Source organism: Polyodon spathula, chromosome 1 (assembly GCF_017654505.1).
Source record: "Polyodon spathula isolate WHYD16114869_AA chromosome 1, ASM1765450v1, whole genome shotgun sequence".
NCBI lineage: Eukaryota > Metazoa > Chordata > Actinopteri > Acipenseriformes > Polyodontidae > Polyodon > Polyodon spathula.
Window position 1 is genome coordinate 6788781 of NC_054534.1, and position 14984 is coordinate 6803764.

The 14984-nt window shown below is 38.7% G+C and overlaps 1 protein-coding gene across 10 annotated transcripts in view; it reads right to left on the bottom strand.

The window, feature by feature from the left end:
* Positions 1 to 716: 716 nt before the first annotated feature.
* LOC121313120 (multiple C2 and transmembrane domain-containing protein 1-like) overlaps positions 717 to 14984 on the bottom strand; it is a 151023-nt gene continuing 136755 nt past the window's right edge. For 4 of the 10 annotated variants that reach the window (XM_041245318.1, XM_041245336.1, XM_041245327.1 and 1 more), the window contains 4 exons: positions 6925 to 7034; positions 5895 to 6004; positions 5277 to 5374; positions 717 to 1110 (listed from right to left, as the gene is read on the bottom strand). In XM_041245318.1, the coding sequence (XP_041101252.1) occupies positions 982 to 1110; positions 5277 to 5374; positions 5895 to 6004; positions 6925 to 7034 (447 nt within the window). In that variant the 3' untranslated portion in view covers positions 717 to 981. The remainder of the gene's footprint in view (positions 1111 to 5276; positions 5375 to 5894; positions 6005 to 6924; positions 7035 to 14984) is intronic. The other 6 variants (XM_041245408.1, XM_041245420.1, XM_041245346.1 and 3 more) reach the window with 3 other exon arrangements.

Consider the following 14984-nt stretch of genomic DNA (forward strand, 5'->3'; position numbering starts at 1 on the left):
TTACCAGAAAAAAAAAACAAAAACGTAGAGTCTGCCAGCATTTTATACAGATGACCTTGACTGGGATTAGAGCACAAAAAATTAATTCTACATAAATAAATTATATAGGCATGGAAAAAAAAAAAAAATGGGACCCAAAAGTAAGAATTTTGAACAGCACATACTTCGTTGCGATAAATTCTTCACAAGCAGAGCTGCCGTCTTAATGTATCAAAGATCAGTTTAATAGAAGGGCTCTATACCTATCTTTTTAACAGCAACAAGTGTGGCAGTTTTAAGACTGGGATACCCTGGCAGTAACCACAGTCTTTTCCTATAGTATTTGAATATGTTCTTAATGCTAGATTTAAAATCACCTGCCTTAGAAAACATTGCGAATGAAAAATTGCAATGGTTGTTTCAAACCTAGCTTTAAAATGCAACACTTTACTTGCCAGTACTTATATTGCAATTACACTCAGTTAAGTACACGTGTAATTAAAGTGCAACTATCATTTTGTAATTAGGCATGTTTAGGTTGATCATGTAGTAAAGAAAGTGATTACATGTGTTATAACATGGTTATATTGGCACTTGAGTATTAGCAAACAAAAAATGGACATTTGTTGGTTATGATTGAAAATTTTATATGTTTAACTAATCAGGAATGCATGCCATTGAAGAAGGACTGGTGATTTTAAATCACACTTGAAACAGTCAAACCCTGCAAAGGTGCCCCCCACCCCCATGCCCCATACACACCCCAAATAAATAAATACATTAAAGTGCTCTGTATAATGGTAATTATACTTTTCTGAGTCTGTACATTATTTACAAAAAAAAAAAAATAAGACGAATAACAAGGAGGAGCAGAATTGCCTGCTGGTCAAGGACAGTCATTTCATCTTCTCAAAGCTGCGAGGCGAGGCTCCTTGGAGGAGGAAGCTGGCTACCCAGGGTTGTTTTTCTTCCGTTTAGTCGGGCTGTGACCAGGCTCTTGTTTCAGCTCTCGGTACTGCGCCTGTTAAAACACGCAGACACACATGCTGCAGTCAGGTGGAGGGGAGCAAACTGGGAAAGGCTTGGGAATGTGCCTGGAAATATTCCTTTATAGCTGTATGAAAGTACCAGCTGGGAAGGGAAGAGACAAAAAAAAAAAGAATCAAAGAAAGCAAAAATGATACTCTGAAAAACACTCTGCCAGGAAACACTGGGGTTTTGTACGTTAACTCTTTGCAAGCCTTGGAAAGTATAAGTTTAAATTTCCTCAAAAGTAACTACTTATGTTACATATAGATGGGAAATGATAAAAACTACTGTGAAAAGACTATTACAACTGTAAAAGGATGAATGTAAATAGATAAATGTTTACTTAAATGGCCTGGAGATAAAAAAAATAAATAAAATAAAATAATAATAATAAATAATAATAAATAATAATAATAATAATAATAATAATAATAATAATAATAATAATAATAATGATTTTTGTTTGTTTGTTTGTTTGGCCAGTAACACCACTCTCGCGTTACTGTCCATTTTGCCCACGGCCCTTACTTTGGGGTGCCATGTGTACAAACCCCCCCCCCCAAAAAAAAAAAAAAAAAAAACATTAATATCTTTTCTTTCCAGGTTTAACTTAAATCTTGTATTTTTTTCCCCAAAATTATAAATGCTGTGAAAATAAATATTTTTTAAATGTGTACATTCAGATGTAATTTATAAATCTTAAAATATTTAGAAAGTTTTCAACATTTAAATGCTAAATCTTTATTTTAAAATATATTATATATTTTTGTATAATATAATATGTGTGTGTTTTTTAAAGATCATTTTTTTGGACAGCCTATCTGTCCCCTGACATTTCTGGGGTAACGAGGGACAAACTATACCTTCTTTAAATGTATTTTCTAATATTAGAGACTGACCGGTAGGTCTGTCCATTTGTATCATGATGCTCTTTCTTTCTCATATTATATAAACATGAATATTTGGATATGGATGTTTTGCATTTTGTAAACTTACTAAATATTTTAAGACTTATAAATGATATCTGAATGTACACATTTAAAAACAAAAACTATTTATTTTCACAACATTTATAAAGCTGGGTGAAAAATACAAGATTTAAGTTAAATCTGGAAAAAAACATATTTTAATGCTTTTTTTTTTTTTTTTTACACATGGCACCCCATACCTTACCGGGCTAAATAAGTATAGGTGTACAGTCAACCCTATATTTCACACCAACACAAACTCATACATTTACCATGACTACACCTTTTTAGTAATATTATATATTACATTATTTAGTTTTATATATATGGTTTTATAGGATGTAAAGGCTTGAATCACTGTTCGCGTTGATGTTAAAATCATATAAAATATTTTGAATGTATGTATTTTACCATCTATAAGCATACTATTTCACCGTAAGTTTTTATTTATTTATTTATTTATTTTTAGAAGTGTAGTCGAAATTTAAAAACTATTGATTTCACACAAACACAAACTCTGCTTCGTTGCATTTGAATAAATTTACCATGACTACACCGTGATTGTGGGAAACTTGTCAGAGACAGATTTTCAACCTTTTTAGTTATTTACATGTCCATCGAGCTAGCTACCAATACAGCTGGATTCTATTATGAATTTGCTGTGTCTGTGTTGATATTAGAACAAGCTGCTCCGTCGTCCTCAGACACAGATACAGACAGTGTCACTCTCTGTCATGTCAGAGTAGGTCCGTTGTTTATTCTAGGGCAAACTGACATCACAGGTCTTGCCCTCACGTTCAAGGGGCAGATTGCAGTTTGTCTTCTGATCTGCAGGCGATTCAGATTTGCGGCTAAAATCATGGATTAAAGTCAGTATATATATACTACCGCATACCCGCAAATATCATGTAAATAACAACTGTGAAAATTACAGGACATTTTCAAATTCCTTTGCCTATCACATTTAAGACTATCTCTCCGGGTACTGCCGCTATTCAGCAGAGAGTCCTAACATGACCTTGATATGACATCAACATTAGGTCAGATATAAATGTCATGGTCACAACACATTTAGCAAGTATAGTTATATAACTGCAAATATGAAATTCATATCTTTAATGAGTGTCCACGACTAAAAATATGAACTTCCAAGCTGAAACAAATGAAAAAATGAAAGAACATACCATAGGTATCACAAGAAAAACCCTTCAAATGTACAGTATGTGATCACATGACATGACGAGACATGAATAAGCTGAGAGCAGCAATCCTGAGAAAGCAGAAGGATCTCAGTGACTGAACAAGTGCTATGATAATGACAGCCCATACAAATGACTCTCAACACAGGGGCTACACTGACCAACGTGTCCTTCAAGACAGTCTCCCGGGTGTGAAGCCTTTGCCCAAAGCACATTAACCATGGGCTGTTAAAGTCACTCCCTAATTTGCTGGCTAGTCAATGTACAGTTTTTATACCTTGGTAGGGGACTCTGCCCTCAGAACCAGTGTATAGCTGAGTATTATGAGTTTTAAACTAACCTTCTTAGGCATCAAGCCGAGTTTTATATCAAGCATTAAAGAAAAGACTGAAACAAACAAAGAACAAAATTGGTATGGCGTGGGGAGATCTTTCTAGAAATACTGGCAACACAGCAGAAGAATAAAAGATCTTCTTGGTGGCAGGCGTCTTAAGATTTACATTTCCTTGTATTATAAAGAGCGCTGTTCCGAGGAAGATAAGTCAGTAAGCTAGTTAAAATCTGAGGCTGTGGTTTGTTCGCAAACTGGAAAAGTTGACAACAACAATGAACCTTCACCGGAGACGTTAAGTAAAGAACAGTGTGCAGCTCAAAGGCTGCTCCACCTTCCTTTCCCCATGTTGACAGCTGGACTACAAAACAATGTTTGAAGTCTCTGCTTTGGTGGATCTTATCATGCAAGAGCCTACAGTTGAGCAGTGTCAGGCAACGTCCCAGGACTCGTGTGGAACATTTCTGTCTTGCTATTCTTAAAGGGGGGGGGGGGGGGGAGGGGGGTGTTTAAAGCTACATCAGCAGGAGAAAATAAAAGAGAAAAATTTTAATGATGCTATAATATGCTGTTTATAAAACACACGTCGCAGGCTTCATCTCTTGTGATGCCAAGCCCAGTGTTACAATAGTAAACAATATCACAGCTACGGCTTCCTCGGCAGGAAACTGAAGCTTTGAAATCTACTGCAGAGAGAAAAGCTGGCGATACACGTCAAGGAGAAAGTTCTGCAGCAAGCCTACAGCATATGTGTTACTTTTGTTTATATGTAATTACCTAATTTATGCTAACAGCAAATAGATCAGGTTTCAGTCTTTTACCAACAACATGTAACTATACAAGTTGTCAACTAACTTAGCAACACTTCTGCAACTCACAAATATCAGCAGACAATAATGGTGAGTTCTACTATGCTAACGGAAACAAAATGTTATAATTTGTGCCTCATATGTGCCTCAGTTAAAGACTGTGTGCTGTGAGGAAGTTCTCAAGAGAAATAATTACTATTTCATACCACATTCTTGCTCTATTTTGCTCTCATGAAAATGTACCCCTTTGGCCCAGATCACTAACTGGCAAAATATACTTTAGACCTTCCACTGACTGCTGGTAACATGCCCTCTGGGGTGCTGCCAGGGCTGCTCCTCATTGTTTGAAAGCCTGCTGATTTGTGAGGCATGTTATAAAATGCTATGCTAATCTTCCAAGGAGACAGTACCTTGGGGTGAACAACTCCTGCAGAGCATTATTCAAGAACAGAGTCGTCAGTGTTGTGAGCACACATTGGCGGCTGTATTTATGGAGTCTCTACTAGAATGTCGGTTACAGTTGTAATGAATTGGTCATTGAGGGTTATTTCAGTGACAGCAGAGTAAGAAAAAACATGATATAAAATTGTCACCATCGTGCATCAGTTTTACTGTGTTTATTATGCCCAAGTAAATGAATGTTTGTATGATAAGCAGTGGAAGTTGTGAATCTTTAAAACCTGTTAGGCGTGGTGTGTCTATCCCAGGCCCAATCCAAGGGCTATGGGTAGAAGCATTAATGTATTCACATAGCCAGCTTGTTGTGCCAAAAATATAAGCTAGATTCAGAGAGTTAAATACACCTTGCATACTTTACATAACATTGTACACTAATGAATGCTGATGCGTAGATAACAGAAAGATATTATAAATAACAGAGCATTAGAAATACCATCTTGCGACCTTTCTGAATGCTGCAAATCTTTGTTACCTCACATGAAAAAAAGATAAAAGCACCTACCACTTGTACATCTGAAGGAACTCTGGAGAGGAAGTCCAGCAGCTCGTTGTTGTCAATTGTATACGGGTCGCGAAGTTTCCTTGTGAATTTAATAACGCCTAGGGGGGAAAGGCTTAGTTAGCACCTGGAGGGTATAAATAAGTGCACTTTCCACCTGCATTATGGAAGCTGCAACATGGAACATGACAGATTAAACTAGGACAGCATCAAAGGCTCCTCAGAAACTGTCACCAGATGCTTCAGAAATGAAACTGGCTGAGACTCTAAGTTCAGTGTGCTGAATTTCTTTTCTTTTTGTAATCACCACAATCACAATTACCAGCAGCGGGAGTAATTGAAATGTAGTTACACATTTACTCCAAACACGTATTAGAAAGATCTCCTGAAATTAGAAGATGTTACAGCTGAAGACATGACTACAGCTGATGATGTTTGGCTTGTAAAAATACAAAGTGACAAGGTTTCTAAAGGCAAGGAAGCTTGTGTACCTGCAAGTGAAACTACCTGGGGAATAAAACTGACTCAAAAACACAAGCATGTGTCTGTTAAAGTTGAATTCATTGTTCAGCACTGCTTGTTACCCAGTGGCTAATGCTTTTGACAATGACCTCAACTTACCCCAGGCCAACACAATGTATCTCAAGGGAATGAAGTAGACGATAATGGTGGCGACAACGAGAGCCACAATTGCCAACCAGCTGAGGAAAGGAACGGTCCAATTGAATGTACTGAAAAGACATGGAATGAAACAACATTTCAGGTCAATGATTGGGCAAACTTTTAAAATGATAATACGACATCAGGCATATCCCTTGCCAGCGTGAAGAAAACATGGTATGATTATTTGCCCGTTGACTATGCTCCATACGCTATACCATAATGATGGGCCCAGGTGAAGTCTACAGAGGTGAATGTGTCACAGTGTCACATGATCATCCTGAAAACAGGAAGAGCAGGTAATGGCAAAACAACAAGGATTCTTTAAGCAAACTCAAAGTCAATAAGAAACAGTTTGTAAATAATGAAGACATCTCAGTATTGAAAATAACGGTATATCAAGGTAAGGCAAATGTGAAATAGCCTATGACCCAACCTATAACTACTGATATCACACTTCTAGGTGCTCCTGCTACGTAAAGTCACAGCTGAGGTGTGACTGAGACACATGGGGATCAGGAGGTTGTACAAGGTCACACAGTAAACCCAGGATTCCCTCATTCTTCGTGCCTATCTTATCATCAGACCATGCTGACTCCTCCATACACGTTATGCTATGGAAGGAAAGGGTTACCATCTTCCCAAAGTCTCCCTCACATTCCCCACTGATGAAACTACAAGGAGACTCCTTCAGACACACTTTATCTTGTTGGCTGGCAGCTTCTTGTTTCACTGTATCTTTTTTAGACAGAAACTTCCTGGGCGTCTCAAAAGAAGGACGATTTTTTCACTTCAAAGCCACCTTAAAGCAGGAAGGGCTTAAGAAGATGAATGACCAAGATATCCCAAACTCCTAGACCTTTAGGGAATAAAGGCCAGTGTAAAGGGATGTAAGTAATGATAGGCGCTTGGCTATACATCATCCAGTGTGGCGCTATCCCGGCACCCTAAACAAGGGAACATTTTAGGCAAAAGCAACCTGCTGACTTACTTCTTTATACGCTCGGCGTATGAGGCCACCTCATCCAGAGCATTCTGCACACTGATGCAAACATCCTGTATGGCGTACAGTCTGTTCATGAATCCTTTTCTTTCAGAGTCCTAGAACAAATGAAGAAGCACAGACGCATTGTGAAGTCCCATAAAAAGGTTTGTGAAAGGATCCATGGAAATTCTAAGTATTATAATGATCATTTTTTTCAAAACATATGGTGGGTGTACTCAAGTGTATTCTGATGAGTTTGAGCAACACTTCTACATCTAGGCAATAAAGCACCTGTCTAACGGGTTATATACAAAATATACAACCCTCAGCCAGACAAAATCAAAATTCTCATACAACATTCTATGTTTATCTAGGGCTGAGATGAGCTATTACAGCATTGCATTGCAGAATTTTGATTACAGTTTTTTTTTTTATTATTATTATTATTTATTTATTGAAAGGTAGAGAAAAGTACATTATTTCCAATGTAAGCTTTTTTTCAGCAGTATGTTTTACTGTGAAATGTAGATACAACAACTTAACATGGTGCCAAGGCCTTCATTCTAATTCAGTAGTTGGATTACACTATTAATTATAATTATGTTCTCACTATACAGTAGTGAGTAGCTGGGTAAATATACCAAGTTTTAAAACAAGGTAAATGTCACAGTGGCTCCATTTGCTCTGCCTCTGAGCCTTCCTACATTACAATCCCAAAAGAACTACAGAGATATGGAGTGTGGGCAGCGGGATGAAAACACCCCTGGTTAGGGTTGCTGAAAGCAGTAAATATGGGAAACCGGGTGCCAGTATTTATTACAGTGCAGTAGAGAAGTCAGGAGAAATATGTCAGATTCTCAAAGCTACATTATTTACTCAAAGCTGTCATGAGCATTTGTTGTTTTCCATAAAGCAAACCTGCACACGATAGGGCTAAAATAAAGAACTGCCATTTATTTAGAAGTTTGAACTGTAAAGTTGCTTCTTTTTATTCATTTTTTTAAAATTGTAAATGGAGTTACAGTCGCCTCGGGAGAAGCACAAATATTCTGGAAAAGCGGCCGTCCCAATGAAACGACAGGCATGGAGTCACACTTGTTTGTTTCTAAATGAAAAGAAAAAGAATGAAATCACACTATGATTATAAATGTTGAATACATCATGTTTTATTCCTGAACACAATGAATCGCTGTTTTTTTTTTCTACATGAGGCAACTGCGATGTTGACACGGCAACTTTCTTTGCAACAGAAGTCTGAGAAACCACAGGAGACAATCTCTTCTTCAAGAGTTCAACGTGGTTAACGCAATGCATCCCATTGCGTTATGTATCCCAATTAAACAAAGTGACGTCCCAAATAAACAACATAATTAGCATTGGGAAGAACAGACTCCCAGAGTTGTATCCCATTTAAGCAGAAATCCTCATTTATCAGGATCCCAATTAGGCAGCGCCGACTGTATTTCCTTTCAGAAAACAAATGGCTAATGATGATGAGGAGTAAACTAGCTTTGAGAATGTAGCCCATATCCATTGCTATAATATAATTACACTTATAAATTATAAAACAATTAACCACATCATAATTGTATGTATTGTGAAAATGAAATGCACAGAGCCGTTGGTGCAGTGCTCTGCTCCACGGTTTATTCACTGCTAATTAACTGGGTGCCAACTGAATGTGCTGTAACAGCTGGCAGTCCCAATGACAAATAAATCAGCTGGTATATAATCCTGGTATTGGTCGCTGTAGGCCGTGACCACGCTGAAATAAAAGGGTGTACAAAATCACAGGTCTGACCGCTCTCATTACTCCAAACTCTCTCTGCCCCAAGTAGGGGTGCCTACCTTTTATACCTCCCTTAACCCCTACCCCAATCAGTCTCTGTGCCCAGGTCCTATTGTGCAAGTCACTGTCCATTTATTCCTATGGTAACACCCCTCAGTGTTCGGTCTGTGATGTGCATCAACACCACCTAGCTGTCAGATCAGCTTCACAGACTAGTAGCCTAGTCACATGAGCCCTGCAGCCTGCCGAAGTTACATAACTTATCTGTCACTTAAAATGTTCTCTTTCTTTCAATGCATAAATTATTTAATCAAACATTGGAAAAAATGTGTACAGTCCACCTGTTAGACAGTTGATCATAAGTGGTACTGTAACTATGTAAAAAGGTACAGTATCAATTGTTTATATAATTTTCAACTGAAGCTTAGCTGCAGCTCACAGATTTGTAGCTGGCTGTTATTGTGACAGCACAAGCTGCATGATAGAATAATGTTTTCTCAATTCCTAAGGAAATCTGAAATATAAAGCTTCGCTCAGGTGTATGCAGGAGTGAGTGCATTCAGTTGTATTTTTTAGTATTAAGCAAACATCAATCAGTTCCTTCACAGTACTTGATCCTGGAGGGAAGAAGTTAAAACATTGTGACAAGATAATGGAAAAACTGCGAAAAAGATTTGTACGGAACATAAAATAAAATGCAAACATATACTCTTAACACATTATTAGGAGGCTAAAGGTTAAACATACTTTTAAAGGAAACTGTAACCTCCAGTTTAGACACCAAGGTTTGGGATTAAATGCACCCCATTTTACTCATGCGACCCTTCTGAACCACGTCCCCATTAATCTGCTTCTCTGCTTGCCCCTGCACTCCTCACTTGATTTATAATCAAATAGTGTGAGAAGTGAGCAAATAAAACAGTGCCCTCTGTGGCACTCCTGTTAGAGAAATAGGGATCCTTTTATTGTGTCCTGGAGTCATTTTTCTTTACAAGACAACTCTTTTTTGTGTGCCCATCTGTTCCAAATTAGGCATTTAAAAAAATAGATTCTAACTCTTAGTTTCAAATGGTATGGAAGGAAATATGTTGACATATTCCAAGGGAGGCTCAGACAAAACAGCCCTGGAAAAGTGGGGGTTGCCACTGGGATCAGGGTTCGACTATGTCTAAACTAATTCCACATGCCCCATGAACCAATCACTGTTTTTTATTACCTGCCCCTTAAATTCTTTCTTAAAAGTTTTTACATTTCTTTTTTTATGGCCCTTACTGCCTAGTTTCTGGAAATAACCATCATGTTAATACTAGACATCTTGATGTTGTCTAGCGTCAATTTGATTGCCCTTTAATTTCAATGAAATGTTTTGTTTGCTGTGGGTTTACGACATTCCACAAAATTAAATGTCAGTGTCTTAAAAAAAATCATTGGTACTAAAGGGCTATGGAGAGTGCGTCATCCTACTGCCAAGTTTCGCTTATAGCCCCCTGGGACCTTAAAGGTACAGGCGGGGCAGGCGCTGCTGAATGTTCATGCAGTGACTCTCCATTTTCTCCGAGTCCGCCGATCACTTACACCAGAGACGACTTCTTCCTCGGGGGAGGAGAAGGAGAGGCAGAATGAGGAAGACTGTGAAGACTGCTTCCGACATGGGCTTTCCCGTGTGTGCCTTCCGCTCTCCCTTGGCACAGAGCCATAGGATGAGGATGCAGCCTCCTCTCTAACAGAGGGTGATGGAGGAAGAGTGCTGTGCAGAGGCAAGCGATGGAGAGCGCTCTGTAGAGCTGAGCACATGTGCCATGCTCGTCCTGCATAGACAGGCTGGCCTTGCATGTCTTACAGAAATCAAACCGAGGCATGATGCAAACAGCTAGCAGTGTACAGTAGCTGCCTCAGCTGCTAAAAGACAGCGACAGGGCTGTTCAAGAGCCAACAAGACCTGCTAGGTACAAGACTGGGGATGTAAACACCGGTCAGTAGCAGGTCAGAACCGGGACGGTTTTGGTGATTTGAGCACCGAGTTGGTATGGTACGGTCCAGGTTCGGTACAGTATGGTACTGGGAACAGTGCAGGTCATAAGAACATAAGAAAGTTTACAAATAAGAGGAGGCCATTCGGCACATCTTGCTGGTTTGGTTGTTAGTAGCTTATTGATCCCAGAATCTCATCAAGCCGCTTCTTGAACAGGGTGTCAGCTTCAACAACATTACTGGGGGGTTGGTTCCAGACTCCCACAATTCTCTGTCTAAAAAAGTGCCTCCTATTTCTATTTTGAGTTCCCCTTTATCTAATCTCCATTTGTGCTCTCTGGTCCTTGTTTCTTTTTACAGGTCGAAAAATCCCTTGGGTCGACATTGTCAATATCTGTTAGAATTTTGAATGCTTGAATCAGATTGCTGCGTAGTCTTCTTTGTTCAAGACTGAATAGATTCAATTATTTTAGCCTGTCTACATATGACACGCCTTTTAAACCTGGAATAATTCTGGTTGCTCTTCTTTGCACTCTAAAGCAGCAATATTTTGTAGCGAGGTGACCAAAACTGAACACAATATTCTAGATGAGGTCTTAACAATACATTGTAAAGTTTTAACATACTTCCCTTGATTTAAACTCAACACTTTTCACTATATATCCAAGCATTTTGTTTTTTGTTGGCCTTTTTATATCTTCCCCACATTGTCTAGATGAAGACATTACTGTGAGTCAACATAAACTCCTAGGTCTTTTTCATAGATTCCTTCTTCAATTTCAGTACCTCCCATATGGTATTTATAATGGACATTTGTATTGCCTGCGTGCAGAACCTTACACTTTTCTCTATTAAATGTCATTTGCCATGTGTCTTCCCAGTTCTGAATGCTGTCTAGACCATTTTAAATGACCTTTGCTGCTACAACTGTGTTTGCCGCTCCTCCTATTTTTGTGTTGTCTGCAAATTTAACAAGTTTGCTTACTATACCAGAATCTAAGCCATTAATGCATGGGCATGCATTTCCTTGAATCCCTACTGCGTTACGTTTGAGAATTCATCTTTTTTGTGGGACTTTGTCAAAAGCTTTCAGGAAATATAAATAAACCATGTCATGTGCTTTGCAATTATCCATTGTCGATGTTGCATCCTCAAAAAAATCAAGCAGGTTAGTTAGACACAATCTCCCTTTCTTAAAACCACGCTGACTGTCTCCCAGGATACGGTTACCATATAGGACATTTTCCATTTTGGATTTTATTATAGTTTCCATAAGTTTACATATGATACATGTCAGGCTTATTGGTCTGTAGTTACCTGGTTCAGTTTTGTCTCCCTTTTTGTGGATTGGATGCCCACCTACGCACGCTACTGGCAAAGCCACTCAGACAGTACCCACATAAGACTGAGGGAAGCCTGCTTGTTAGTAAACTAAAAGCCCTCGCAATGGTGCTGCGAAAGCTGACACCAAAACGGCATCGAGTTGCTGTGGGAGGGATTGCCCAGCAGCTGCTCTCACTACACATGTGCCGCATCACGCAATGCAGACCAGCCTACGCGTTGTCCCTTTGAAAACAGAAATATAATGAGAGAAGAACAATACGTCTCTCATAGAATAATACAGTAACACAATTACTTAAATGATACAAACCATCTCGTAATATTGGCCAAAGCCAAAACGAGAATAAAAACCCCAGCTGGAGCTATTGCAGTCTGGGGGGAGAGCACAAAGTCAGCAACTTACGTGGCTTGATCCCTGGAAAGGGGCGACCAAAGCCGCTGGCTTCAAGCAGGGCACAAAACCGTAGTGGTATGTAACAAACAACAGGCTGTAGTGCTCAAATACATGTAATTAGTAAAATGAATACAGAGATTATTTGTAATATCACATATAAATTGTGTGTAAATTTATAACAGAAAAACGAACATGTACTTATCTGAATCGGCTCTCCTGTCAGGTCAGTTCTTGAAAGAAAAAATGGCGCTGAGCTCTGTGAGTGCAGTCGTTTTATACCCTCGGGAGCGGGCATGACTGTGTCACAGAGGCTCGGTTAAGCAGCTTTGGTATGTTTTATTCCAGCTTCGGGTCTTTAGGAGGTACTTCAAAGGGATCAGTGATACAAGACAGGCAGACACCAAACAATTCTTATAGAAAACAATGAATTCTGTGCCAGGAGGTGTCATATACAGTGAGGCACAAACCCCACCACATGAAAGAGTAAACACAAATGCTGTTCCTATTCCAGGAATTATACCATTAAAAGATGTTGACCCTAGACTCGGAGGAAACTATCTATCTATCTCTCTATCTATCTATCTATCTATCTATCTATCTATCTATCTATCTATCTATCTATCTATCTATATATATATATATATATATATATATATATATATATATATATATATATATATATATAATAATGTATGTTTTAAATTATCTAATATAAAATGATATAAAAGAGGGATTGTTTTCTGGGGTGCTTTGTGTGAAGATCTGCTCTCTGGGGAAATATGATGGGTTGGGAGATGAATGGCACAGTATAATTAAAAAGAACCTCCAGTGCGGGCAGTTTGATTCTAGCCCAGAAAGTGCCTTCGCTGTAGGGCTGTCTGGAGACTGTTTGGAGACCCAGTGTAATTGAAGTGCATTGCGAGCATCTCAGCTTTTATATGTAGTAAGTGCATATGTTAGAAAACCATGTGAAAAGTATAAATAACATGGATTGCTGGTGAATAAATGAAAGATGATGGGCCTTAATTTCAAAGCATTACTGATGAAAATTCACCAGTATTGTGCAAAATTGAGAAGCAAACAATTGTAGTGGGTAAGAGACCCATGATTACATCACTTGAATGTTTGATACTAGCTTAGAAAAGTCAATTGCTTTTTTTCTCCTTAAAAAAATAGCATTTCACCTTTGAAAATGTAGTCCACTGTGTGTGTATGTTGGGCTAGCATCTTTGTACAGCCCTTACATTGTTAAGTATTCCAGAGAGGATGGATATACTGTATTGACACTAAAAAAAGACAGCATTTCAAATGTCTTGTGTTCCAGAGACTTGACTATAACACTTTTTAGTAGCTTTGCAGTTTGTGGTAGATTGCTTAGCGGAGAAAGTCACACAATCATGATCTGATTAATCAGTGTTAAAAACAGGAAATATGTGCTAAGCACACAGCATGCTCTTCCTGTTGTGCATCAGGCAAGTCAGCACTCGCACAAGTAGCAACCCAATCATACAAGTGAAGCATGCTATTGCACTTCATCATACAGCCAGGAAATCCATATTCACATAAATAGCATTGGGCTCGGTCAATAATTAGGTTATTAATAAAGACCAGAAATGAAATGAGTAATGCGCCGGGGAAACAGCATGGTGGCTCAGTGGGTTCAGGCAGCTGCTGTGCTTCTGCAGGGGGGTCTGTGGCTTCAATTACAGCATCTGGTTTTAAAAGGTGAAGTGGAGGCTACTAATCAAGCTGCTTGCACATTTATATCTTAAAAACAGCCTTGAGCTTATTAATAAGAATCAACAGCAACTACAGAAAGAGAGGTTTTAATTTTACACAAACTTCCATTTTAACATACACCACTCTGCCTAAATTGTACCACAATGCACTGCTCCAAAACAATTATAGATGTAGTATCACTTCCTGTGTCACACCAGTTTCAGTCGTAACAGCTTGCGAGTAACAGATACTGAATAACACTGAAAAAGCAAACAGATACTGAATAACACTGAAAAAGCAAACAGATACTGAATAACACTGAAAAAGCAAAAAGATACTGCATAACACTGAAAAAGCAATTTAGTCCAAGTTATGAAGTGCTATAGTTTCCTAAAGTGTAGAAAACAACAGTTCAAAACATCCAGACCCCCTATTCATCTCCACACCGCGGTGTAGCCACCTGCAGCAATGCTGCCGCTCTGATCGAAAGGAGTGCTGTATTATAAGAATGGAGAACAAGCGTTCCTTCCACTGCGGAACTAAACTGAACTCAAACAAAACAAACCGTGGAAGCAGAAAGATTCGATTAATTGCAGCTGCATTGAACATTGTGAATTATGAAGAGCCTTTGCTTACGTGACCCAGGCCATCATATACACCTCCACTTGAAATGACAAACACAACATATGTTCCGTAATCAGGTGCAGGTTGTGAAGTGACCTTTCCATTCCCTTTACAGTAATGAGGCTGATTGCAGAGACCTGTATTCCAGAGCGCACAAGTGGAGCAACATTGCCACAAGATTACATACAAATTCAAGTACCCCACGGCACACAACTGGATAACAAACAT